The sequence below is a fragment of the Prionailurus bengalensis genome, chromosome E1 (assembly GCF_016509475.1).
Source record: "Prionailurus bengalensis isolate Pbe53 chromosome E1, Fcat_Pben_1.1_paternal_pri, whole genome shotgun sequence".
Lineage (NCBI taxonomy): Eukaryota > Metazoa > Chordata > Mammalia > Carnivora > Felidae > Prionailurus > Prionailurus bengalensis.
Genome location: NC_057347.1, coordinates 18,879,711 through 18,907,244, shown reverse-complemented (window position 1 = coordinate 18,907,244; position 27,534 = coordinate 18,879,711). Strand labels below are relative to the sequence as shown.

General features: G+C 52.8%; 1 protein-coding gene across 6 annotated transcripts in view; it reads left to right on the top strand.

Moving 5' to 3' along the window:
- Nucleotides 1-7,238: 7,238 nt before the first annotated feature.
- KSR1 (kinase suppressor of ras 1) overlaps nucleotides 7,239-27,534 on the top strand; it is a 164,195-nt gene continuing 143,899 nt past the window's right edge. For 2 of the 6 annotated variants that reach the window (XM_043583623.1, XM_043583617.1), the window contains exon 1: nucleotides 7,240-7,647. In XM_043583623.1, the coding sequence (XP_043439558.1) occupies nucleotides 7,417-7,647 (231 nt within the window). In that variant the 5' untranslated portion in view covers nucleotides 7,240-7,416. Of the gene's footprint in view, nucleotides 7,648-27,534 lie in introns of all 6 variants that reach the window. The other 4 variants (XM_043583621.1, XM_043583618.1, XM_043583619.1 and 1 more) reach the window with 4 other exon arrangements.

The window sequence follows — 27,534 nt, the reverse complement described above, 5'->3', positions numbered from 1 at the left end:
TGCCAATTTGAGGTTTGCGGTCTTGAATTTAAAGGGCAACCCGTCGGCAGAGCTGTGTTTTTCTCCAATATCGCTCAGCTGCTCTGGCACAGGCCTGGGGAAGGTGGAGGGTTGGTTTTACAAGGGCTGGGACTTCGCCAGGTTCCTATGGGGGAAAGAGAGTACAAGCTCATGGAGGGGGCCTGCTGGGGAGCGATAGTCAAGGTGGAGTGTGGAATCTATGTAGGGTAAGGAGGGAAGGAAGGCCACGAGCAGGGATAGTGGGAAAGGTGGTACTGAAAGCCGATAGGAGGTTGTGATGAGGCACAGGGGACGGGGCGGAAGCTGGAGCCCACAGTGGAAGAGTTGAAGTGTGCAGGGGATTGGTCCCAGACCCCAGAGGAGAGGGAGCATGCCCTGGGGACCTCGGAAGGGCAAGGATTCGAAAGTGGAGGGGAGCAGTGGGCCGCCTGAGTGGCTCAGTTGGTTAAGCGTCCGACTCTTGGTTTGGACTCTGGTCACGATCTCACAGTTCACGGGTTCGAGCCCTGCATTGGGCTCTGTGCTGACAGTGCAGAGCCTGCTTGGGATTCTCTCTCTCCCTGCCCCTCCCCTACTTACTCTCTCTCTCTCTCTCAAAATAAATAAGCCTGAAAAAAAATTAAAAGAAAGTGGAGGAGAGTTCAAGGTTTGGAAGAGGTAAATGGGAATGAAGATGATACCCACATCACCTCCTGCCTTCCCGTGGATGGGTTTCTCTTTTCCGGGTTGCCGGAAAAGGCACTCGGCAGCTTGAGTGACTTCTGTTTCAGGGCTGAGAAGGACCTTTTTCAACTTGGCTCCTTCTTGTGACCTGACCCAGAGCGGGTTCTGAGGACACTTCTCAGGTGGTGGGGATTTCTTCTAGAGGGAGCACCTGAGGCCACACAGGGGTCAATATTCCAGAGAGAGGCCCTGGTTTCTTTGCCTACAAAATGCAATCTGTCATTTGTTTACTAAATGACATATTGTGCGCCAGGACTATCCACTTAATTTAATTTAATTTATGTATCTAATTTATTTATTTTATGTTTATTTATGTGGGAGAGCGCAAGCAGGAGAGGGGCAGAGAGAGGGAGACAGAGGATCCAAAGTTGGCTCTGCACCGACAGGCTGACAGCAGCGATCAGGGGCTCGAACTCACAGACCACGAGATCACGACCTGAGCCGATGTCAGACGCGCAACTGACTGAACCACCCAGGCGCCCCTATTTATTTATTTTGAGGGACAGAGAGAGAAAGAGAGAGCTCAGGCATGGGGATGTGTGAGTGGGGGAGGGGCAGAAGGAGTAAGAAACAGGATCTTAAGCAGGCTCCATGCCCAACTCCACGGGGCTCGATCTCATGACTGAGATCATGAGCGGAGCCAAAATCAAGAGTTGGACGCTTAACTGACTGAGCCAGCCAGGCACCTGTAGGCCTATCTATTTCCTTTACCTCTCAGCCACCCTGGAGGGAGAGGTTATTATGCTCATTTTTATTGATGAGGGAATATAAACTCAGGGAGGTGAAACGCTTTCCCAAGGTCATATAGGATCTATTTGAGTCCAAGAAGGCTCATTACCTAGTCAGGGAAACAGGCAAGGGAAGAACCAAAAATACGTGGTGTGTGCAAAGGTCTGTGGGCATGAGGGAGTTAGAAAGATTGATTCTGGGGCAGGGGGAGGGCACCCGGATGGCTCAGTTGGTTAATCATCCAACTCTTGGTTTCAGCTCAGGTCGTGATCTCGAGGGTTGTCAGTTCCAGCCCCACGTCGGGCTCTGCACTGACGGTGTGGAGCCTGCTTGGGATCCTCTCGCTTTCCCTCTCTGCTCCCCCACCGTCAAAAAATAAAAAAAGATTGATTCTATTTTGGGAGGGGGTGAGGGGCACGTCAGCTCCACCTACACACAGGATGAGTGGAAATGTGTGTAGGGGAGATGGACAGGAAGGACTGGAGGCAGAAGTGACAGCTTGAGCAAGGTCACCGTGACATGATACTGCCCAGCGTGACCCACGAGTATTGAGTAAAAGTGGTCAGGATCAACAGCTAGGCAGGGTTCCTAAGCTTGTCCACAGCCCCATTCTTTCCCGGAGACACGCTTTTTATTTTCATCAGATTCTTAAAATTGGGACATTGACTGAAAAAAAGCCTCGAGTGGCACGTGAACCTGGACAAGTCAGCAGGGCCTGGGAATGAAGGGTTTTGTAGGCCTTGTTTCAGGAATTCATACTTCAAAAGTCTTTTCATAAACTATAAAGTTTACCATTTACTGCTCTGTTCCCAGAGTCTAGCACAATGCCAAGCACATATCGGGGGCTCAGTGCATAGTTGATGAATGGATGAATGAATGAATGAATGAATGAGCACAGGTAACAGATAATAGGGTTCGTCTCCCCAGGGCGACTCCATGCATTTCCTGGATAATGTAACTGAAGAGGAAATCCAGGAAACCAAAGCTTCTCCTGTACTGCCCCTAAACATGTGACCTGTCAGTCCTGTGGTGATGCTGGGGGTGGAGGTGGGGAGGGGAGGCGTGGCTGCACCTGACCACAGGGTAGGGTGCTTCTGACCGTGCCCTGCAGTCTCTTTGGAGGAGCAGAGGCCAAGATGGCCCAAATCATGTCTTTCTTCCTTCCACAGTCAACCCGTTGGCTGTCGGGCATCCACTCTATTTCCTCTGTCTCCTCCTCACCCCCAAGTGCTTGCTCCTACTCCTGTGATCTCACCTGGGCCCTGCAAGCAGTCTCAAAACCAGTGGCCCTGCTTTTGCCCCACCTTTCTAACCTCCACTCTTCATGTGGTGGCCAGAAAGATCTTTAGGACACTTAAAATTGTCAGGAATGTGGCTTTCTTTCAATGTACTTAGAGAGCTGTGCTTCTAAAACTTCAACATAGTTCAAGTCACATGGGGATCTTGCTAAAAATCCAGGCTGTGATTCAGCTGATCCGGGGCAGGGCCGGAGACCTTGAATTTCTAAGGAGCTCCAGGGCGACGCGGGAATCTTGGACTACATTAAGGAGTAACGACGACTTAGAGAAAAATCCAAACTTCCTGCCCAAGTCCTACTTCATCGGGTCCCTTTCCAGAAATCCTCCATTCTCTGCAACCCCTGCTCTTCTCTCCCTGTGCCGTAGCCACACTGGCCTTCATGCTATTCCTGGAGCAAGCTGAGTTGTTCCTGCCGCAGGGCATTTGCACGTGATGTTCCCGCTGCCTAGAATGCCTTCTCCCCGGAGCTCCACATGGCTTGTTCCTTCTCTTTCTTTAGATCTTAATTCAAGATCAGTCAGAGAGTACTTCTCTGACCACTTCAGCTGAAGAAGCACCCCATACCCTGGGGACTTGCTATCAGCTATAAACTTCTCTCCCTTCACAACACTTATCCTTCATTGAATTTACTCTGGGTGTATATTTAACTTCTTGTCTCCATGCCCAGGTTTGTTCCACATGAATAAGGACATGGTTTCCTTCCCTTGGCCTATCCCAGAGGCTAGCGCACGGCAGGTGCCCTTCTCGTGTTTTCTGGGTCTAGGCACGAACGTTCCTGCGCGGCTGCTGTGGTGCCGAGATGCTCGCAGCCTGTGCAAGCTTCGAAGGCTTCACGCGCCAGCAATGCGGGTGCCCGAGGCAGAGGGGAGGGCGGAAGGAAGGAGCGAACCCTCTTGTCCTGAGGATGCCACAGAAAAAGTCTCAAGAGTCTGGAGATGAAGTTCCGCCCAAGAATCACCACGTAATGGATGAATTCACCGAACCAGGAGAGACTCAGTCGGGAGGGTGAGGAAGGAAACTAAGTAACATTAGTTGAGTCACCGAAGGTGCTTGAAAACAGGGCCTGCGATGCAGTATTTCACCAATAAATATGAATAAATACATCGAGAGTAAGGACTCTGCGACCATCACTTTGCAGAATGTTCCCGGATCCCGCTCACGACACGTGCCCTCCATCTTGCAAATGAGGAGAAAGACTCTGAGATAAGAGAACGCTTGCTCAGGGTTCAGAGACAAGACGGAGAACCCCACTCCCTGAAACAGCTCCGGGGAAGGTTGTACACGCCACGCTCCCTGTCCCTTGGCCTGCTCTTTCCTGTGCCCTTGCACCTGTTACCACCAGCCATGCTGGGCATTCTACTGAATTATTTATGGTCTGTCTTCGCTCACCAGAATATAAACTCCCGGAGGGTAAGGATTTTTTGTTTTGTTTTTGTTTTGCCCACTCCTGTTTCCCAGAGCCCAGAATAGGGCTTGCCACAGACTCAACACTTGAGGAATTCTGAATGTTAAAGGGATGAATGAAGGGATTATTTGTAAAGCCTTGCTTTCTGCATCTCTGGGAGGCAGGGGTGTAACGCAGGAGAGGAACGCTGTGGCTGGCGGGTCAGAAGGCAGACCGTGTCCACAGAAGAGGGGCTGACTGGCCACACGGAGCCTGGCGGGAGAGAAGCCGGGGAACAGGGCTTTGTCCAGTCTCCAACCCTCACACCGCTGCCAGGGTGGCAGTTACCCTTCTCAGGATACAGCTTCCCACATAAAATGGCCCTGGGGGGGTGGGGGTGGGGGGATGTGACAACCAGGCCCCAGTGGCAATTACAGCTTGATGTAAATGCATAAATAGACACTTACCAGGAAACCTCTTGTGAATTGAGTTAGAAGTGAGTCATTCACTCAAGCCTGGCTGCTCCAGCTGCTGAACAGACAGAGATCCTGAGCCACCCAGGACACACAATGGACGGTCCCTTGAGATAGCTCCCTGGGCCCGCTGACCTTCCTTTGCACCAACCTTTTAATTTTTTATTTTATTATTTCTTGTAATGTTTATTTATTTTTGACAGAGTGTGTGCTCACGGGGGAGGGGCAGAGAGAGAGGGAGACAGAAACTGAACAAGTTCCAGGGTCTGAGCTGTTAGCACAGAGCTGGATGTGGGGCTCGAACCCAAGGCTCGAACTCAGGAACGGAGAGATCATGACATAAGCCGAATCATGACCATCAGATCAGGGTGCTTTACCAACTGAGCCACCCAGGCACTCCTACACCAACCTTTTTAAAGTTCAGGCTCCCGGACCCCACAGCATCAGCCTCACCCAGAACTTGTTAGAAAATGCAAATTCTCCAGCCACTGAACCAGAAGCCCTGAATGTGGGGTCCCTCGCTCTGCCTGTTCACAAGCCCTGCAGGAGATTCTGATTCACAGTTTGAGAATAACGGTTACACAGTTTCAATCGGGGCAGTTAACTATTCCTGCAGGGGCGGTGGGCTGGGCTAAAGTAACAGGGTTGGGGGCTTCACAGACACAGAACTGAGGGTCCTGTTTTAAATTAAGTAAGGAATGGAGTAGTGACTCTTAGTGGGAAGGGTCAAGAGTTAGGGAGGAAGCCCCTTGTGTTTCAGAAAATCTTCACAAGAGGGGTTAGTTTGCAAAAGCACATTTTAAAGTTATAGTTTTGTGTTTTAGTTTTGAAATTTCAAATGACATTAAAGGAAGATTGAAACATTTTCTTAAATGTTTATTTATCTTTGAAGGAGAGAGAGACAGAGCATGAGCGGGGGAAGAGCAGAGAGAGAGGGAGACAGAATCCGAAGCAGGCTCCGGGCTCTGAGCTGTTAGCACAGAGCCCAAGACAGGGCTGGAACTCAAGATCCAACCAGATCATGACCTGAGCTGACGTCGGACACTTAACCGACTGAGCCACCCAGATGCCCCAAGGAAGGTTTAATATAAATTGCCACCCACTACTGTGTGTAGACTTCAGGTAGGAATACAATGCTTGGACACTATCTCCTGTTCACTTCTCCTTCTTCATAAAAAGGGGGGGGGGGGGAGATGGGGAGAGAGACAGACACACAAAGAAAGTCCCAATTTCCCTGAAATGGCCTGAAAGATAGGAGAAACTCAGCATAGGATGTGCCCAAAGAATTCATGAAATGGGTCGCACAACTTTATTGAGCTCCTACTGTGGGCCCTGCGTTGTATTTGGCTCTAGGAAGAGGAACCAAAGATAAATTATTCAGCCACTTCTGCAGCCAAGGCGCTTACATTCTGAGAGCTATTTCTTCTAGTTAGCAGATGTTGGAAGTATAGATGGTGCGCTTTTGATTAAGAGTCCCGGCGTTTCAGTTTAGCCAAGTAACAGGGCGCAAGTGAAGCGGCAGGAGGTGGGAGGGGAGAGTGGGGGCATGGGTTGCGGCTTGAATGCCGAGTTAAGAGGCAAAGAAGATAGAAAGGCCCTGCACACACAGGCCAGTAGCGGTATTGTGCCCGTGCCACTGCTGGCATCTGGGGCCATGGTCAGGAAATCTGAGGTTGGCCAGTAACAATTACTAGCATTTATCCAGTGATTACACGGGTCAGTAATCAATTTAGGTCCACACATTAACTCATTCTTTATATGAACCCTAGAAAATAGATACTATTATCACCCCATTTTTATTAATTAGAAAACTCAAGACGGAAGACGGTCAGAGGGGGAGCTCACAGCTCAGCTGTCACAGCTAGGTAGAGTGTGAATTTGAACCCAGGCTGTTCTAGAGCGCTTCAAGTGACAAATCAATGTGCCACCCCAAGCGTCTGGACTGGCCTGCTGGGTAGGGGTGGCGGAGGGATGGGATGCTTATTTTGATGGGTAAATACGATCCTGAAGAAAGCTCTGACGTCTTTCTCCATGCCCGAACATTCCCTTTGGCATAGACAATCGAGAGTCAATGCTCCGCGAACCAGCCAGAGGACAAGTACTTTAGGCCCCTTCCCACTAGATGGCGGCCCCTAAACCAACATGAAATTCTGGAACCTCCACTGTCCCCACCTTCCAGGGTTAGGCTCTGCCGCAGAATTGCAGGAAGCGCACCCTCCTCCCACCCAGGGGCTACCGGCCCCTGCCCCGCCCCATCCGGGGGTCGTGGGAAGCCCCCAGGCTGGAGGCAGGAGTGGAGGGGGCGGGGAGACGAGCCCACTCCCCCACCCCCTCCCCTCTCTGGGCGCCGGAGGGAGGAGCTGGTGCGCAGCGGCCACTCCCGGAGCGAGGAGGCGGGGCGCTCCCGCACTGCCTGAGCCCGTCGCCAAGGGGAAGGCCTGGACCGCCGGGCGCTGGGCGCGGACGCGGGCCCCGAGGGCGCGGGCCGAGCGGCAGGTGCGCGGCGCGGACTACAAGTCCCAGCATGCCCAGCTACCCTGACCCGGCCCCCGCTGCCACTTAAAAGCTTCGGGAGCCGCAGCCGTCGGGTCGCCGCGGCTTTCGCTTTGCAGCCGCGGCTGGGCGGGCGGGAGCGGCGGGCTTGGCGGCCGGCAGTCCTAGCGTCCGGGCTCCGGCTGCGCCGAGGGGCGCTCTTCGTCCGGCCCTCCCCGCGCGCGGAATCCCTCCCGAGGCGCCCGCGCCCCCGGGCTCCCCGCCTCGCCCACCCCGCGGCCCCGATGCCGAGGCATGGATAGAGCGGCGCTGCGCGCGGCGGCGATGGGAGAGAAGAAGGAGGGCCGCGGCGGGGGGGACGCGGCGGCCGCGGACGGGGGCCCCGGGGCCGCGGCCAGTCGGGCGCTGCAGCAGTGCGGGCAGCTCCAGAAGCTCATCGACATCTCCATCGGCAGCCTGCGCGGGCTGCGCACCAAGTGCGCCGTGTCCAACGACCTCACCCAGCAGGAGATCCGGACCCTGGAGGTAAGGGGGCCGCGCGGCCCGGGGAGCGGCCCCGGCACCTCCCTCGATGCCCCAGGGCACTCCTTCCCAGATGCATCCTGGAGCCGGTGTCGCCCCTTTGAGGCTTCCTCTCCCTCCTCCAGTCGCTGTTGCGGCAGCTTGGGGGCCCAGGACCAGCCCGTCACCTTGGGCGGGATTTGGGGGGAGGGGCGGAGTGGGAACTGGGGTGGAGGCTCGAGGAGCCCGTGGGCGGGGTGGGCTGCGCGCGGGCATCCCCTGCCTCCCCATCTTCGCCCCCGCCCAGTTTGCGGGGCCGCAGGACTCATTCTCCCACTGAGTCACACGCTGGACTTTTCCCTGTGTGACTGAGGCGAGCAGCCGTGGGCCGGGGTGAGGGGGAGGGGGGGGGTCCCCCTGAAGTGTGATCACAGGCCCGCCATTCTCTTTCTCTCACGCCCCAGACTCCCTGCCTGTTCCTTTCTTTCCTTTCCTCCAGGATTTTTGTCTGCCGCTTTTCAAAACGTGTTTGCTGAAACTGCATATTTATTGCTCAGGCATTTGATGCTTTCCTTTCGCACAGCCACAGCATTTCACTGCTCAAAATATAATTACCCCCCGACTCCCCCACTCCTCCTCAGACACTGGATTTTGGTTTAGGAAGGTTTATGCTGGGGCACCAGGCCTTTGGTAGGAAGATGACACTATTTAAGGGGTTATGGGGGAGAGAGTCTCCAGTGTAAAGAAGAAATAAGATCTGCAGGCCCTCCTCCCTCAAATTATAGCCAGGACGTGCAGTATTAAAAGGATTTGGAAGAACAAGTCAAAAGGGTGGTTGGGTTCTCAGAAGGGGGGGGGGGGGTCTCCCCCTCCCCCATACACAATAGAGGGAAACTAGTGCATTCCCAACTAGCTTTTGTCCTGACACTGGAAAGGCCGTAAAATTCCAGGGACCACTTAGTTGCTACCCCAACTTGAAGTGGCTTCTTTCCACCTTGCGTCAGCACATCTGGCCTTCTGCCGATCTGGGGATGTTTTGTTGTGGGAGAACCTTAATTTCTCAACCTAACAGCCCCCTCCCCAGCCCTTTATTGCAAACCGCCTCTGCCAGCTGTCATAGGCCAATCAGCAGCCTGAATCCCTGTTTGATCCACAATGTTCGAGGGTGACTTCTCTCCTGCAGGTTTGTTTCCTTCAAAGCTACAAAACCAGGGACGTTGGGAGCATCTCGTGAGTGCTGGCTATTATTATTTTCATTACAGTTGCTCTAGCAGTACTGACCGGGGCTTTGCTCTAAAAACCAACCAACCACAACAGCCCCCTGCCCCCAAGCTGTCCCTTCGTGCATGCATGCTGCTGTTTTCCACGGGGTGAGGGAAACTGGTCTCTTCTTGAACACAGCCGAATGTGTTTGCCCAGCAAAGTTCGGTGTTTGAACTGACACAATAGGGGGCCTGTGTGGCTTAGTTGTGGGAGGCGGGATCATCGTCCTGCAGCATGTGTCTGCTTGGACTGCTGTGTTATCGAGATGAGAGAAAGGTCTCTGTGTTGACCTCTCTCGGATTGTCCCCATGTTGCTCTGGAGAGCTCCTGGTTCCTGGAGTAGATACAGGAGGACTGTGTATTGTTCATTCTCTGGAAATGGTACTTTGCCCTCTAGATACCCTGATTTCTAGAGTCATTCATTTTAACAAAGATATGGCATCGTGACACCCCCAGGCATCGCTATTTAGGTCTGTGAGCTGTGTGTCAGTGGCCTCCCTCCTGCGTGTTTATTGGGTGATGGCCTCTGACAGCCAGAAAACCCACCCAAAGGAAATTTGCGTTGTAAACAGGAACCAATACCCAGCTCCCCATTCTCTCCATTGTGGTGTGGGATTTGGGTTCACCCTACTCCGAGAAAAGGCAGGACCTGGCTTGTTTCTTGGGAATGGGAATTGAGACCTCAGGAACTGGCTCCCTAAAGCTGCCTCCAGCTAATTTGAATGAATCTCTTTGCCCTGGAGGCCTCAGCCTCCTAACCTGCACAAGGGAGATTGGGGTGTATCTCTGTAGGCCCTTGACAAGGCTCTACATTCTGTGGTTTGGTGAAGGGGCCTCTGTTGGGTTGAACCAAACGTTTGTTGCACATGCCTCTGTTTAGAAAACAGTTGTAAAATCCAGATTTACGAAACTGATAAAATAGGGGGGAAGTGTATTAGTGAAAGAATTCTGCTGAGGGGGACAGTGTGGCGGACAGCTTTGAATTCAGGTCTGGGGTGGGGAGGGTGTCTGTCCCGTGACTTCTGAACCTCAACTTTCCCATCTGTAAAATGGGGACAAGATGGCATAAACCTACAGTGCTGTGAGCCTATAAGTTTGTGTCCTACCACTGAAAGATTCTGCCTATAAACTTTCGCTGGTGAGGGTCTAGTGGCATTCATGCCACAGGCCACCTTTAGGGGAAGGTACTTCTCTACAGCTGGCTCTTGTCTCCTACAGGTGGGTGACACGGGCCAGGAGACCATCCCGCCAGCATGTAGTGAGGGAGGCAGGACAGTGGTCCAGCTGTCCGCTCTGGCTTTCTTTTCTGTTCTGCAGGCTCCTCTCCCATCATATTCCAGGCCAGGGCCCCTAGAGAGAATGCTTTGCAACGTTGGATTCCGGGCTTTTGAAGAAAGGGGTTCCCCAGAGGTCTTGGCTTATGCAACTGCGCCAGACTTCTCCCAGAATCTTAGGAACCCCAGCCCAGTCTGGCCTTCCTTAAAAAAAAATTTTTTTAACATTTATTCATTTTTGAGAGTGAGAGAGACAGAGCATGAGTGGGGGAGGGGCAGAGAGAGAAGGAGACACCATCCGAAGCAAGCTCCAGGCTCTGAGCTGTCAGCACAGAGCCCGTTGTGGGGCTCGAACTCACGGACTGCGAGTTCACGACCTGAGCTGAAGTCGGACGCTTAACCAACTGAGCCATCCAGGCACCCCTGGCCTCCATCCAATGAGCACTCGCTGGGAGAAACAGCACGTGGGATGCCCCCGGAAGCCCCTGACCTGGGCGCAGCTGCTGGTGCCCCAGATCACAGGTCGTGATGGTGTGCGGGGTTGTGGGGGGGCGGGGCGGGCGCAACGCGTCTGGCTGCCCTTGTGATGACTTTTTCTCTGTGTAGTGGTCCAGTTTGGATTCAAAAGAGTGCAAGGAGCCGGGGTTCAACGTTTGCCTCCTACCTGCCGGCAAGTGTGCTGGAATCTTCTCAGGCTCCTCATATTTCCCGGAAATCCACCAACCTTCACCACGCAATTTTTTCTCTCTAGATGGGGAGGGAGGGTGACAGAATCTAGAACTCAAGAGCCTGAATTTGTAAACAAAGTTGTGAGGCTTCTTCATCCTAGAAGAGCCCCGTGCCCTGCCTCCAGCAGACCCTCCTAGGGGGTCTGAGAACTCCACCCAGGCAGGACGAAATGTTCTCGTTCCCACATGGGCTCACAAGGGACACCTGGCTGGCCTCACAGCTGGGCCTGGAGCCCCATGCCAGGTCATTCCCTCATTTATTCATGCTTTGTGGGCCGAGTCTGTGCTGAGCTCTGGGGAGAAAACAGTGCCTCGTGCAGGTTCACGTTTAGTGGTATCGTAACATTGCCCTTTTCTGCCGGCCTGCTAGTACTTTCCAGAACAGGCCAAGGCATACCGAGTCTCTCCACCTTGCGCTCTTTTAAAAAACATTTTTTTTGGTAATGTTTATTAATTTTTGAGAGACAGACAGAGCCCGAGCCGGGGAGGGGCAGAGAGAGAGGGAGACAAAGAATCTGAAGCAGGCTCCAAGCTCCGAGCTGTCAGCACAGAACCTGATGCGGGGCTTGAACCATGAACTACGAGATCATGACCTGAACTGACCAGGTGCCCCGCCCCCTCTACCTTATGCTCTTATAGAGAGAAATTCCTTCCTATGCAAGCTGATCTGGAGAAAGAAGGCCCCGTGGACCTTGCCCATGGGACTTGCCCAGGAGGGGACCTTGGGGAGCTGTGGTAGGTACAGTCTCTGAGTTGCCCTGGGGCCAGGAGGTGCCACTCAGAAGGTCAGCAGGGCTTGCCTTTTGCCCAGCTTGATTGTGACGGAGGTCAGAACCCTGCTGTGTGGAGTACCGAGCTCCAGGCCCCATGGTCCCTTATCTGCCCCCGCCACTCCCCCAACATCAGGCCCTCCAGGCTTGCATGAACATCCATTCACTCAACTTCCATCATTATTCCTTTGCCTGCTGGGCTAGCTGCAGCCACCCTGGCAAGGATTCTGAGGTACGCGGGATGCCTTCCTGGTCTTCGGGGAAACTTGAATTCTAACGGGGAACCAGGCAGGTGAACCGTAGTGACTCCAGGAGCGTGGCTTGCCAAGTACTCAGGGATGGGGAATGTGCCGGAACGGGTTGGCCAGTCTAGCCTTCTGTTTTGGTGGGAACTATTCCCACAGTCCTGGTGTCCCACGTTACGTCCCTGGCAGAACAGAGAGCGCGAGCTGGTTTCCCTTTCCCCCCTGGCCGTCGCTTCAGAGTGGGGGCATCTCTCCTTCTGCTCCATTGCCATGGCTCCAACCTCCTGCTGGAGGTTTTAACTCCAGCCGGAGGTTTTAACTCCAGGCGTCCCTGAGGGGATGCAGAGATGGGGCACTGCCCCCTTTGGTGTCTGCTTTTGCCTTGGCAGCTTTATCCCTGCTGGAACTTGCCACCCGCATTCCTCCGTGGTGGCCTGGAGAGGGTCCTGCGTGTCTCCTCCTCTTTACTCCTTTCTCGCCAAGAAAGCCACTGTGTCCTGCCCGGGAGAGGACGCTGGGGAGGGGCGGGTGGTGCTGGAGGAAGGCCTCATCGCAGCCTCGGCCCAAGTTAGTGTGAGTGCCAGAGGGCTGCTGGTATGCTGCCGGGGACAACGGGAAGGCCTCCTTCCCCTCTGGGTTGGCCCCATGTCCAGGGGGCTGCACTCCCCACCGCAGGTATTCTCTCCCCGCCTGCTGGCTGTGGCCGGGAGAGAGACTGCGAAGGCCTTGGCCCTTGGCCGTGTCTGTGGTGGTGGGGGGATGTAGCAGAACCTGCCACCAAGTCTCTCTAAGCTGTGCTTTTTAAAGAGTATACATCTTTTGGGGCGCCTGGGTGGCTCAGTCGGTTAAGTGTCCGCCTTCGGCTCGGGTCATGATCTCATGGCTCATGAGTTCGAGCCCCATGTCGGGCTCTGTGCTGACAGCTCGGAGCCTGGAGCCTGCTTCGGGTTCTGCGTCTCCCTCGCTCTGCCCCTTTTCTGCTTGCATGCTGTCTCTCTCAAAAATAAATAAACATTACAAAATAAAAAAAAAATAAATAAATAAAAAGTATATGTCTTTTCAGAATAGATGGCTCGGAATCTTCTCTCACATTCAGTTCCGAAGAGAAAGCTGCGTAGGTGCCTTTGGGGTTATGGGAATGGCCTTCGGGCACAGTGAGGGCGGTTGTGGGACGCACACTTTCTTCGTGTTCACCTGTTCTGTGTCTTGCACGCTGGTAGGCCCCCGGCCTATGTCGCCCTGTTTAACTCTCACAAGAACCTTATCCTCATTTTGCCAATGAAGACCCTGTGGCCCCGAGGGATGGAGAGGACTCCATGAGTAGGTGACCGAACCGGGGTGCACTGGTCTTCAGAACTACGTCCTGAACCTTGCAGCCGCCTCTAGCAGCCCTGGTGGGAATTCGGGGCAGGATCCTGGCTGCTGAGGCCAAGGAGGCGGCAGTAACAGAAAAGGGCAGCCTGGGGTGGTTATTCGGTGGCTCAGTTCCCGATGGCTGGTGGCCCACTCCAGGCCGTGCAGCCTCCGAACTTGAGCTTGGGGCTGCTTCCCTAACATGCAGCCCAGCACATCCTCAAAGATAGGCCTCTGTCAACAAACTCTGATGCAACCAGGTCTGTGTCGGTGTCCCTCTGAGAAACGAGAAGCTGCCTAGAGATCAACTTGCTCATAATTTTTTTAATGGACACCTGCCTTATTCTTTCTGACTAATCCTTCCGAGAAGCACTCTGTCCCCTAGCTTTCCACTTTGTAAAATATATTTCCGAATACACGTAATGATCTGTGTTCAGTGTGAGAAAGAAAACACTGATGAACAAAAGAAAAAAACCCACACCCCTAATGCCAGCTCTCGGATCTGGTTAATTCTTCTTAACGGTTTGCTGTATGTCCTCCCAGGGTTTTATCCTCTGCATTTGCAGACAGATGTACACATAGATACTTGCGGCGCATACCGTGTGCATTGCCTTGTAAGTGTCTTCTGTTTACGTTGATACGCGTGGATATACCTCAGCGCCGTCGGTGGCTGCATCGTGTGGTCATACCATAAATTCATTGAACCAGTCCTCCCTGTGTTAGCCATCCAGGCTGTTTCCAAGCCCTGCTATTATAAATCATGCTGCAGAGTCTTTTCCTAGAAGGGGAATTTGCTAGGCCAAAGTATAGCAACAACATGCAATCGTAATCCTATTCTTTAAAATCTTTAGGGCATGATATGTTCCTCCTTCCCCAGCATGAATGCCAGGATTTCTAAAACGGCAGCCTGTATGCATTTACCCCTCTGCCACTGCATCCACATCTCCCCTGAGTTCGGGAAGTGTAAACAGGAGATAGGACAGGGTCCCTGAGGCTGATGTTCTGGGGTATGTGTCGAAGATTGTGAGCTGTGGTTTTTGGTTGCCTGCAGCAAAGTTAGGAGGGGGCTTGGGTTGACCAGTTAGAAGAGCGTGGTCTTCTCCAAGACAGCAGAGGGGGTGCTGGGGGTCAGGGCTTTCTGTGTCCAGGGGACTGGTTGCCTCTGGGCAGGGCACAGCCATGCAGCGACGTCTTTATCCCTTGAACTGTAGACTCTTTTCCTTCACCAGCCACAGATACTGATCAGATGGCTGTTTGGGGTGCCTTGGTAGGGGGTTTCAGAGGATCTCGGGCTTTCCATCTGGTCCAGCCCTCTCATCTTGCAGGTGAGGATACTTAGGTCCCGTCGGTGAAGGGACTTGGTGGGAATGCCTGTTAGAGAGTTAACATTGCCAGAGGGCGGGAGGAGAGACTGAGCACTGAGCTGGGATGCAGACCTGAGGTGCCCTGAAGAGAGAGACATGAAACCATCTATCTAGACTAATGGCCAACAGCAGCCTGCCATTTCACCCTCCTGTGTTGGTGGGGTCCTCGGCCTCAAGGAGTTTGCTGCAAGAGGAAGCAAATGGATTGGCCTTCCCAGCCCCCTCTCCATGGCTTGGGGACCCCAGGCAGTGGAGAGATTCTTGGGGAGCAACTTGGGGTATCCTGTGTGCGGGGCCTTTTTTGAAAACCAGTCTAGCCAATGGGCTTTGAACCTGACTATACTTTCAAGGGCTTCTCGTCCTGCTACTGAAAGATCCCCTGGGACCTGGGTGGGTGACCCTTTACTCCTGTAGGCCTAGCATTTGTCTTAAATTTGTGCAGAGTTTGCATTATATTCCACGAAACGCTGTTGTTGGTTTTAATGTCAAGAGAACGTTATAAATCACTTACTAACACTGCCAGAAAATACAGCCTTTTAATCCAACATCTTTGTGTCCGTCTTGTCTTGTCTTTGTCCCCTGTTGCAGATCCCAGGTAGAGATGCACATACCTGTGCATCCACTGGGGACAGATGTTGGGATCAGAAATGCTTTGCCATTTGTTCTTAGGCGTGATTGTTCCTCACCTGCCTTGAAAAAGCCTCAGTTCAAGCTGCCGCCACATATAAAACCTATGTATTTATATGCATGTGTAATTTTCTGCCAGTCTGGCCTTGGTGGGCAGCAGTGTGTTTTAACTGGGCAGATTGCCTTTCACAATAACGGAGCTGAAGTATCCGGTTTGTTTGCCATTTTTCTCCTCGCCTTCCCCCCCTTTCATTTTTCCACCCACAGAATAATTGCAAGAATAAATCAAGACTTGCGTTTGAAATTTTAAAAAAAGAGGGGGAAGGAAAGCTTACGGCAGTCCGTGGGCTCGGCCTTTATGGTGAGGAAAAATAACTTTTTGTACAGAATAAACTACAGACCCCCGTCTGTAACATTGATCGTGAGGGTTTTGCTTTCTGCAAATCTGTCAAGAGAAGCCGCTTATGGAGAGGTGAGGCTTTCTTCAGCATGACACCTTGAGGTTTGGAGTCCCAATTTAGCCAGTTCATTTGGGTTTGATCTTGGCATGGATAAAGCAGGACCAGCTTTATTCATGGTGCGTTCAGAGTTTCGCCGGCTGGGAAAAAAATTATAGGCATATTTCAGAAGTGACTTGGGAGTTCTCCATCATTGGGCACTGTCTTGAGAGCCCCCCCCCCCCCCCCCGGCGTGGGACCCTCGAAAGGGCTTAGCGCAGCCTTTCCTCTACTGTATCTGCGAAAGAGGCCTTCTGGTGGTTGAGAATGTGCCACATCAGCCCTCTCCCCCTCTGGAGATTCCTGAAGATGATTAGTGTCTTTAAGGCTCTGAGATGCCCTGCAGCACGTGTTCCCAAACTTGTTGATCCAGGGATCTTTCTTCCACTGAACATAGTTGGGGGAAATACCACCTTAAGCCGTGAACGGGAAAAACAAGAAATTGTAGGCTTAGTGTCAGCCAAGCTTTATGTTTTTATGATGCTGGGGTCCCATTTAAGATTCCAATTTGAATCGGGTGGGTTGAGGAGAGGCTGGTGAGTCCATAGACTTACCAAGCCTTGTGAGGTCGCCTGTTGTCAAGGGAGATGCTTCACAAAGGGAGGCAGAGTGACCCGTTTCATTTAATCCTTCCAACTAGGCGAAGCAAGGCTTGCCCAGAGACTCCGGGTGCCTGGGGTCTCTGCTTCTGCTCCTCCTGTCTCTGCATGCCAGTTAGCCTTGTGTCAAGGGCACGCTCACTCAGAGTTTACCGGGAACCCCATGACCCAGCTGGGGGGCAGAGAACAGTCCAAGAGAAATGCAGATGGCTGCGGGTGTGTTTGAGCCTGGGGCTGCTGAGGGCAGGGGAAGGGCTGGGCTGCAGACAAGGAATGCTTTTTTAAAACAAAAAAGGAAATGCTGGCTCAGAATGGAAAGGAAAGGAAGCTGCTTCCTGTTTCTGGCTTTTTTGAAGGGAGGAGCTCTCTGTAGCCCCTTGGCCAATGGGGGCCTGGGTCTGTGGGGCCACTCTAGGTGCGCTGGATGTGCTGACCCCACACCACTGCCTGAGCTTTCAGAAATGGACTGGATTCACTCTTTTTCATTTTCTCCAGATGACTGATCAGATGGATGCATGGTTTCCAAAATAACTATCTGTACACATTACAAAATGGAATGTATCCTACTAGCTGATTTTTACTGCAAGTTTATTCCATGTCTCCCCCCCCCCCCCCCCCCCAGGCCTGACTTGCCTTTGCAAACTCCCCTCTCTTCCACCCGAAGACTCTGTTAGCGTAGAATCATTGTTTGACTCTGGTGGGTTTTGTCTGGGATCCAGAGGGCAGCCCCCAGCCTGGGCCAGGCCCTGGTGATTTTTAGGTACAATGTCTGGGCCTGAGTTTACATGTTTCGAACACTCTATTACGGAAATGTTCAAAAGTGCGAGCGTAGAGAGAATCGTATGATGAGCCCCCACGTAGTGATCCCCCAGCTTCAGGGGTAACTAGGTCTACCAGTCTTGGGTCATCTATGGCATTTCCCCTCTGAGTAAGCCTGGTTTGGAGGATCGTGGGGCTAGGCGGTTGGTCTTAAGGGAGCAGAGTGACCTGAGAAGGTCTTCTAGTCCAGTCCTCTGCCTCCAGGCAGAGCCATACCTATCCTAGCAGGCGGGAGGAATCTCTATGCCTTTTCCCATGAAATGACGGTCTCGATTTCTCCAGAAGCTTGCCCTGGCTGCTGGGCGCCCATCCATTGCAGGGAGGCTGTCCCACTGGCTAACTCAGATCTCCCGCTGCACCTGGGTCCTGTTCGCAGAGCCTGAGGGCCGGTGCATCGCCTCCCTGAGTCTCCTGTCCCGCTGTGGGCCCCCAGAACCCACGGTCACGCTACGGCAGTCCCGATTCCCAGTCCACTCATTTCCCTGGTTCCGTGTCCCCTCTTCTGCCTTTTCTCTTGCTTCTTGCTTTATCCGCACCCCACGAGGTGTCAGATGTCAGCTGACGTTTATTGAGCGCTACCGCGTGTGGACCCTGGGGGGACAGTGGGTGAGGGCAACGCAGACCCCGTTCTCCAGGAGCTCCCGGCCCTGCGTGTGTCTTGTCTCACGCTCTGCTCTGTCCCTTCTGACACCTGGTCTTGCTGACCGCCCTCCGGCTTCTTTCCTCTGTGGTTTCTTGCCCTCAACAAAGGTGGTTTCCTTTGTTGTTTCTTCGCTTTCTTCGCTTTTTGCTGAATTCCCACAGGCGTCCGTCACTTTTTGCTAGCTGCTTCCTATCGTGTAGTGGCCTTCTGCACACAGTCATGGTGGCATCATGGAGAAGGACGGCCTTGAGCATACAGTGAGGACCTGGGGTTGCGCATGGGTTCTGTGGGGAGGTCACATGCACAGCAGGACTCTACTCCCTGCTTGCTCTGTGACTTTGGGCAACTTCTTTGGCTTTTGGAACCTCAGTTTTCTCGTTCGCTAAAAGGAAATAGGCATAGGTTTCTTTTGGACTCTTGTGAGGTGTTGCAGAGATGTGGAAGGCATGTTGGGCAGTGCCTGGTCATTCAATACTTTTATTAAAATAAAGTTTTTGGGAGGCACCTGGGTGGCTTAGTCAGTTGACTTCAGCTCAGGTCATGATTTTGCAGTTTGTGGGTTTGAGCCCCACATCGGGCCCTGTGCTAATAGCTCAGAGCCTGGAGCCTGCTTCAGACTCTGTGTCTACCCCTCCCCCCGCCCCCCTGCTGGTGCTGCACCTCTCTTTCTCTCAAAAATAAATGTTAAAAAAAAAAAAATTAAAAAAAATTTTTAAAATGTTTATTTATTTATTTTAACGTTTATTTATTTTTGAGACAGAGAGAGACAAAGCATGAACGGGGGAGGGGCAGAGAGAGAGGGAGACACAGAATCTGAAGCAGGCTCCAGGCTCTGAGCTGTTGGCACAGAGCCCGACGCGGGGCTCGAACCCACAGACCGTGAGATCATGACCTGAGCCGAAGTCGGACGCTCAACCGACTGAGCCACCCAGAGGCCCCAAATGTTTATTAATTTTGAGAGAGAGAGAGAGAGAGAGGCCGTGTGCAAGCAGGGGAGGGGCAGAGAGGGAGGGGGAAAGAGAATCCCAAGCAGGCTCCGTGCTGTCAGTGTAGAGCCCAACCTAGGGCTCAAGCTCATAAACTGTGAGATCATGATCATGACCTGAGCCGAAATCAAAAGTCAGAGTTTACCCGACTGAGCCACCCAGGTGCCCCAGGATTACAGTGCTTTTTGACCTCCTGTCAGCATTATTCTAAAACAGCTGTTCATGATTCTCTGTTCTCTTCCATTTGGCCATTTTAATCGCTGCATGATATTTCATCCAGTGGATGGGCCGTAACTTGCCAAAGCATTTCCCCTGTTACTGGACATTTCGGTTGTTTCCAGGTCTCTGCTGTGATAAACATGACTGGAATCGTCTTTCTACAGACGCCTCTTTATTTTTGTTCCAATTCTGGATTCATTTCCTTGGGATAATTCCCAGGAATGGAATTATCGAGTCAAAGGGCATGGATATTTTTGTGTGTGTGTGATGGGGATCGCTACGCTGTTCTCCATTTTATGCTTTTTGAATGATAGCTTTCTTAAAAATGGTACTCCTGGGTAAATTCCTTCCCTTTTCTTTACAGTCTTCTTGGCCTCTGTTCTCCTCCCTCCCCAACCTCGTCTTTTATTTTTATTTTTTATTTTTTTGGCCTTGTTAAATCATTCCCATCCTTTCTGTCTGTTATTATGTTTTTGGTTTTTTTTTCATTTTTTTTTTCATTTTTTTTTTTTTCAACGTTTATTTATTCTTGGGACAGAGAGAGACAGAGCATGAACGGGGGAGGGGCAGAGAGAGAGGGAGACACAGAATCGGAAACAGGCTCCAGGCTCTGAGCCATCAGCCCAGAGCCCGACGCGGGGCTCGAACTCCCGGACCGCGAGATCGTGACCTGGCCGAAGTCGGACGCTTAACCGACTGTGCCACCCAGGCGCCCCTTTAAAGTTTTTTTTTTTCATTTTTTTTTTTCAACGTTTATTTATTCTTGGGACAGAGAGAGATTATGTTTTTTAAAAATAGGTGTAATTGACAAGTAAAATGGTAAGATACTTAAAGTGGGGAAATCTTTCCCATCTTGGCTGAATATTTCTCTCTTCTGTCCATTCATTCAGTGACTACTGTATAGCTACTACGTGCCAGGCACTGTGTTAGGTGCTAAGAAAGAGCAGTGAGAAGACAGAGAGGCTCCTTTGGTGGAAAGAGGAAGATCAAAGGCCAGCAGACAGAGAAGGTGGCCTGGGAGAAAGAAACCTGGAAGTCTGGTAGAGTGATGGGGGCGGGGAGAAGGCCGCTACTTTAGATGCTGCGACCAGGAAAGGCCTCCTTCTTAGAGGTGATGTTTGAGCCAAGTGTTGACAGATGAGAAGACAGCAGCCTTATGAAGACCTGGGTGAAGAGTATTTGAGGTCGACGGGCCAACTTGTGCAGGCCAGCGTGCCTCGAGGTCAGCAGGAAGCGGTGGTCCATGAGGACCGTGGTTGTGGTTGGCCGTGCGTCACGTGCCGTGAGGTCAAGGATGTAGGCGGGCATTTGGGACTGTTTCCCTAAAGTTGGGCTGTGGTAAAAAATGAATGCAGCAATCCAGCAGATAGTGTTGCCCCGTAGTGACGCCCCCCCCACCCCCCCCACCCCGTGACGTGCCAGGCCCTGTTCTGGGATAGAACAGTAAATACGCAAGTCAGCTTAGCGGAGGAGTTTGTAGATGAGTAAACCACTAGAAGGTGCTGGCGAGGGTGTGAATGAAAGCCCATCAGGCCGCATAGTGACTCATCTCTACATCCTGAGGTGTGCGGGGACTTGGGAAATAGGTTTTTGATTTGAACCAAGCTGTGCTCTCTGTCACCGGCCTTCCCCATGCTAACTGAAACTCTCTTCTCTCCTGTGAGGCCTGGCAGCTGCAGTCTGCCGGGTTGGGGGTGGTGGTGGGGGGGGGGGACCCTGGGCCTCTTGCAAGGAAGGGGCCCTGAGAACTGAGGTTGCCAGCTCAGAAGTGGGGCTGCTGCTACCAGGTATGAGTATCTAGGTGCCACTTATGGGAAACGAGCCTGAGAAGTAGATGCGGGAAACCCCCTTCTTGGCTGAGCTGCCCTGCCCTGCCCCATTCTTCCCGACCAGGGACTCTGATTTGTGCGTCTTTTTGGGAATGCAGACTAGAGGACACCGCGCTTTTCAATGTTGTCTTTCCTTAAGATAGAGCAAAGAGATGGGGGGTGAGGTCTGAGCAGAGGGTTCAACATACTCAACCTTGGGGCAGCCTAGAATGTATTCACCTAGTGAGCTGTGACCCCGTGGCAGTTCCAGGAACTGGGCCCGTGGAAGATGTTGGCTGCCATTTTGTTTGGAGCAGGCCAGATGACTCATAAGCTACAGGGTGCTCTGATACCGTTGAGTCGGGGGCCAGCTTTGACAAGCTCCTTGGGTTTCTAGTATGAGCTTCTTGGCAAATGGGAAGGGAATGCCAGATCCTAGGAATGTAGTATCTTGGGCTCCCCTGTCCTCTCCCCTCAGTTACAGCTAACTAGAGGTAGACTTGCCCACTTTTAATAGATCAGGCTTTTCACAGGTGTTCTCTGTGTTGCTTCCTCAATAATGATGACTTCACTAGCCCACTTGGTGGATGAGGAAGTAAGACCCAAAGTCACACAGTCATTGGTAGGGCTGGGGTTCAAATCTAGAATTGCCTGAGGCCACATTTGTGTTCATTTCTCTGCACCCCTCAGAAATCTCTTTGACCTTGGGTCTTGTCTAGAGCAGAGAGGTCTGAAAAAGGCTTTGGTGACTTACGTTCAGCATTTTGGAAGAAGTAACGCTATGCTAGGTGGAAGAGGGTTTGAAAATCTCTCCTTTTTCCATACCGTTTGAATGGGATTGCCTCCAATTTGTAAAGAAGATGAGATGACCGGAGCTTTGGAGTCCAGATCTGCAGGTGCCATTTGCATAAGAAAGGCACAGTGAGAGGTGGAAGTCTCCCGGTGGTGAAGGCTTGGGAAGGGGAGGGAAGGGGAGCGAAGCATCCTTGACTGTGGGAGTGGGGGTTGGGAGGCAGGTGGGTTCAGAGCCAAGGCTCTTACCTGACTGCGTCTGAAAGAACTTGGCTTCTGTTTCAAAGCGCTCTGGTTAGAAAGGCGACATAACGGGTAGCACTTGGGCCTTGTAGGGATGGCTTTGAGACATAGTTGTTTTTTAAATGTTGGTGGCAGGGGCGCCTGGGTGGCGCAGTCAGTTAAGCGTCCGACTTCAGCCAGGTCACGATCTCGCGGTCCGTGAGCCCAGAGCCCCGCGTCAGGCTCTGGGCTGATGGCTCAGAGCCTGGAGCCTGTTTCCGATTCTGTGTCTCCCTCTCTCTCTGCCCCTCCCCCGTTCATGCTCTGTCTCTCTCTGTCCCAAAAAAAAAAAAAAAAGTTGAAAAAAAAATTAAAAAAAAAAATTAATAAATGTTGGTGGCAAAACTTCAGGAGAAAGAAAGTCCCTGGGGAGATTCCCTTTGGTGGCCCTCATGCACCCTGGCCGAGGGGACCAAACCGAGGAAGGAAGAATCCATCAGCAAATGGAAACTTGCCTCTTCAGGGGACAGGAAACTTTTTATGTGTGGTTGGTCTGGTGGTTTAGGAGGAGAGGTGAGCAGTAGAGACATAGCACTGGGCCAGTTTTGCAACTGCATCTTCGAAAATTTTGAGAGTTTTAGGAAGTAGTTAAAAAAAAAAAAGTAAAAAGAAACCAAAAGCCAAAGATTTCGTTTAGTCCTGATACCTGTGTGTGGACAGCCATGCAGGCTACGATCGGCCGTGTGACTAGTGGAAACTGGTCCCTATGCACTGGTTCATTCACACCCTCCCCCACCTTCGGTCCCTAAACCAGAGGAGACTCCTGACCATCCTTAGAAAAAGACTTAGGTGGCCCCAAATGCCCAGACCTTGTCTTGGGCATCTAACAGTGTAAACCAAACTTCCTCTCCGGCCCTGTTTAGTTTAAGCAGTTTCCTGGTCTGGCATGATTTGTTTTCTTAACACCCTACTTGTCAAAGCCCCAGTCCCACTGGTCACAGCTAACTGGCCTCTGTCACCCTGTGGCTGCCAAACTAGGTTGGGCTTATGTTGTAAAAGTCACACTTGCTCTTCCCCTGAGGAAGTGGAGCAGGAGAGGTTTCTGGGGTCCACTGCCTGGGTTTGCCCCTCCTGCCTTCTCTTCCCTATTTTCATCATAGACTGGATTCTTTTTTTTTTTTTTTTTTTTAAAGTAAATTCTCCCAATATGGGGCTCGAACTCATGACCACAAGATCAAGACTTGCATGCTCTACCACTGAGCCAGCCAGGCGCCCCCACAGGGTGGATTCTTGGTCTTATTCCGGAAAGCTCTGCCGGCCAATGGCCTGCTCCCGTATTCGGATAAAAGGTCAGGAGGGTACATGGACAGATTCTGGCACTCGATGGGCTAGGTTCAAGCTCCACTCCCTTCCTGGCCGGCTGTGCGTTTTGGGCAAGTTGCTTAACCTGTCTGAACAACAGTTTCCTCATCTGCAAAATGGGGATTATAATAGGACTGGTGTCCCTAGTAAGTGAGATGAGCCATGGAAAGCACAATGCCTGGCACACAGTCAGAGTCTTTTTAGATTTGTTTTTTCAACAAGTAGTTAAGTAGTGGGTTGGGCACCCACTGTGGGCTGGGCACTATTCTAAACTGGGGGAAATAACAGGTAACAAAATGGATAAAAATACCGGCTTTGTAGAAGTTAGGTTTCCGTGTCGGGAGATGGTAAGGCAGTAAGTGAGTAGGTAGAATAGGTTGTTCATTCAATGGTGAGGGTGCTCACCTCACTGAGGGCAACGATGAAACCGGGAAGAGCGCCAGGGGCAAGGGGTGGTATGATTTTATTTTTTTTAAATTTTTTTTTTCAACGTTTATTTATTTTTTGGGACAGAGAGAGACAGAGCATGAACGGGGGAGGGGCAGAGAGAGAGGGAGACACAGAATCGGAAACAGGCTCCAGGCTCTGAGCCATCAGCCCAGAGCCCGACGCGGGGCTCGAACTCACGGACCGCGAGATCGTGACCTGGCTGAAGTCGGACGCTTAACCGACTGCGCCACCCAGGCGCCCCAAGGGGTGGTATGATTTTAAATGACGGGTCAGGATGGCTTTGCAGAGAAGGTAATATTTGAATAAAGACATCAGAAAGGTGGAGAGGGACACCATGGGGACGTATCTGGGGAAGAGCTTTGGAAGCCAAGCATTAGCAAGGGCAGAGGCCCAAGGGGGTTAGTGGGAAGTCTTCCCGCAACTCGGGCTGGAGCCCCGGGTGACGGCCAAGGAGGTGTCCCTCTCAGGGGAGCCTGGAGCGACCAGAATCCCTGTTGTTGACTTCCTGAAAGTGTACTTGGAAGTGGGTCCTGTTTCTGAGTGCAAGGGCGGGTGGCCGAGTCCTGGCCGGGGCGAGACAAGCCTTCCTGGGGCACCCGTGAGGGTGGATAATGCGGGCAGGTGTCTCTCTTATCCTCGTCTGTTACACCAGGACAGTAGATACTCTCTGACTTGGTTCGTCCCCCCAAGGGAGCTTATTCTAAGGCAGTTATTCGGCAGAAAGCAGAGGATATGTGCATCATCTGCAATACAAAAGAACCCCCCCCCCCCCCACGAAACAGGTGCCCAACGGCGAGGGGATGGTTAAACATACCGTGGTGTGGCCTATGATGGGTTATTAGGTGCACGTCTGTGCTTTTGGAAGACTGGGTGACAGCAGGACCATGTCTATGCTATTGCATTAAGTGAGAGCATACACAGTGCAAACCTGCATGTGCATAGCATTTGTAGTTGTGTGAATATGTAAAAATATGTCTGCATGTGGAAAAATCTAGGAGAGAAATGCATTCTGGGCGGGGAGGACTGTTCTTGGAAAAATTCCTTTATTATTATTTTCATTCATTCATTTATTGTAAGTTTATTTTTTTATCTGAGAGAGAGAGAGAGAGTGCAAGAGTAGGGCAGGGGCAGGAGCAGAGGTGGGGCGGGGAATCTCAAGCAGGTTCCACGCTCTCAGCACAGAGCCGGACACGGGGCTAGAACCTACGAACCGTGAGATGGTGACCTGAGCCAGAACCAAGAGTCAGACCCTTAACCGACTGAGCCACCCAGTTGCCCCATCATTCATTCATTTATTAAGGTAATGAATATTCGAGTGCCTGTCACCCTTGCAAGCTGGGTGCTCAGACACAGTGGTGGGCCTGACCAGAGACCCCTGCCCGAGGCCCCGTTTTGCTCAGCCCCCTTCCCTTCTCAGCATCCCAGGACTGAAGGCTGGCAATGCGGTGTGATGCTGAGCTCACACCTGCCGGGATCAAAAGTGAGATGTGGTCCTGCCGCTTTCCCCTGGGGTGTTCGGGCCTCTGTTGAGCCGGTCCTGGCTTTGGCTGCCAGGCAGAGAAGTTTCCAGAGACGCCACCCCTCCCGAGGGGAGTGAAACCGTTCCTCGCAAGCGGTCCTGCGGGAACAGAGCCTGCTTGGCACCGAGAAGGGCCCCCCAAGACAGGCCGCACCCCTGTCCTTGCGACCGCCCGGCCGTCTGTGTGAGGGGCTGTCCCAGAAAAAGGAGAACCGCTGAAGGAGGCTCTGTGTCTCGGTGCCACACGCGCACAGGGTAAACCCGGCCTGGGACGCCGTCCCGGGAGGCTGGCGGTTGGCTCAGAGACACTCTTGTGGAAATGCCGGACAACCACTTATGGTTCTTGCTGCCCACACTTTAAGTGCTTTGGGTGTTTGGACAGTGGATGGAAGTGATGAGGAGGACGTTTATGACGAGAGCAAACATGTATTGAATGCTCTTGATTCTGGGCTCTTGGCTGGTACCCCGAATACCACACCCCGCGGTCCTTGCAGCCACCCTGGGAGGCCGGTGCAGCTCTCTCTGCCATTGCCTAGGAGGGAACTGAGGCCCAGACAGGTGGGCTGGCCTCCCGACGCCACACGGAGGGGGACGGGGGTGAGATCCAAATCAGGATCTGGCTGATTACCGAGCCCCCACGCGGTGCATTTTCTGTGTCACAGCACGCTTTGGTTACACCGAGAAAGGTGTCACCGGTGGACCCCTCTCTCCCTCCTACTTCTACTTCCGTCCGTCCCTCCCAGATGGCCATTGCCTCTCCCCGTGGAGGCCCCTCCGCTCGGCACACCACATGCTTCCGGGCCAGCCTTCTTTCCACCAAGAAGGGTGATTAGAGACCTTTTGCGCTAAAGGAAGGGTTTCCTGTCTCTTTAAAGGACAAAGACTGTGCGTGACCTCTTCATCCAGAAGCTTCAGGACCTGGTACAGTGCTTGGCACATCGTAAGTGCTGAGTCATTAAATGAGGTTGTGTTATAATCGGTGCGAAATGAACCTCACCGCATTCCCGGAGAAATAATGTCAATCAGTGCAGAAGCTGGGGGAAATTGGCCTCCGGAATCAGACCCAGACAGCCTGGGTTTGCCTCGTGCCCGTGCCATCAGCTGTATCTAAGCTTGGTGAAGTTATCATTTTCCTGGGTGTCCGTTTCCCTGTCTGTACAGTGGGGACAATCCTGGCGTGGCTGGGGCTGCCGTGAGGAGTAAATGAGTAAACACGTACAGAGCTTTGCCGTAACAAGTGCTTGATACACATAACTTGTCGTTCTTCGCTGTTACGCAGAAGAATGAGCAAAGCCGGACTTCCCGGGAATCTCGCCACCTCCCAGGTGTGGGTCTGTGGCTGCAGAGTCCCGGCAATGTCCCGGCGAATGCCACCAACCTCCCTGCCCGCTCTCCACCTGTCGTGGAGCTCTGCTGGTGGGGTGGGTGGGAAGGTCATTTCCCCAGGAAGCCTGGATGCACGTTGGGGGTGGCGGAGGCGGGGTATGTCTGGGGCGGAGCCAGGCCTGAGGCCTAGCAGTGACCCTCTGTGACCCTGGATAGGCCCTCTTGGTTTCCGGGAACCCGTTTCCTAACATGGGAGGTGAGAACAGTCATAGCCACTTCATGGGGTCATTGCTGGGATGACAAGAATAGGATCCATGCCAAAAGACAGGGCATGGCAGGCACTCAGCTGACCTGCCTGTCCCATCCTGGGGGGCGAGTGTCACCCTCACACCTGTGCGAGTCCCCCACAACCTGTACCAGCAAACGAGGAGAGGATGAGCCGGGGCCACAGCTGTGGCACGGCAGCTGGGCCACCTCTCCTCACCCACCCGACTGTGATCTTCCTTCTGTTTGCCTGAGGCAGGTGCACCAAGGTGAGGAAGGTGTCTTCCCCAGTGCAGGTGACAGAGATGGGCCGTTGTGAGCCTCACTGACTTCCACCCTGCTTTCCCTGCTCAGACCCCAGTCCCCTCCTTCCCTGTCAGGCACGAGGGCAGACACTTGGATCGTGGTTCAGGCTTCTCTTCCCAGGTGGTCACCCCACACCTCTGCTGGGGGTTTCTTTCCCCTGCTGGGTTTCCTGGGCAGGGGTGGGATGGGGGGGGGGGCGGAGCGGGGGAGGGGTGGGGCTGGGTTCTGGCCGGAAGGAGGAAGGGCTTCAGAGGGCCGTGAGCTGCGGGTGCAGGAGAGAGTTGCAAGCATGGATCCAAACTGGTGAAAGGAGGGTTGTTCCCCGGGCTCTGCAAGCACAGGTGGGGTGAGACCCCCTACTCAGTTGGGGGTATGAGGATCACTAACAATGGGGAGCTGCACCACACAGACTGATGGTTGGGGTGACTGCTGGCATTAGGGGTGACCTGTGCTGCTGGGGGCATCAGGGTTCAAT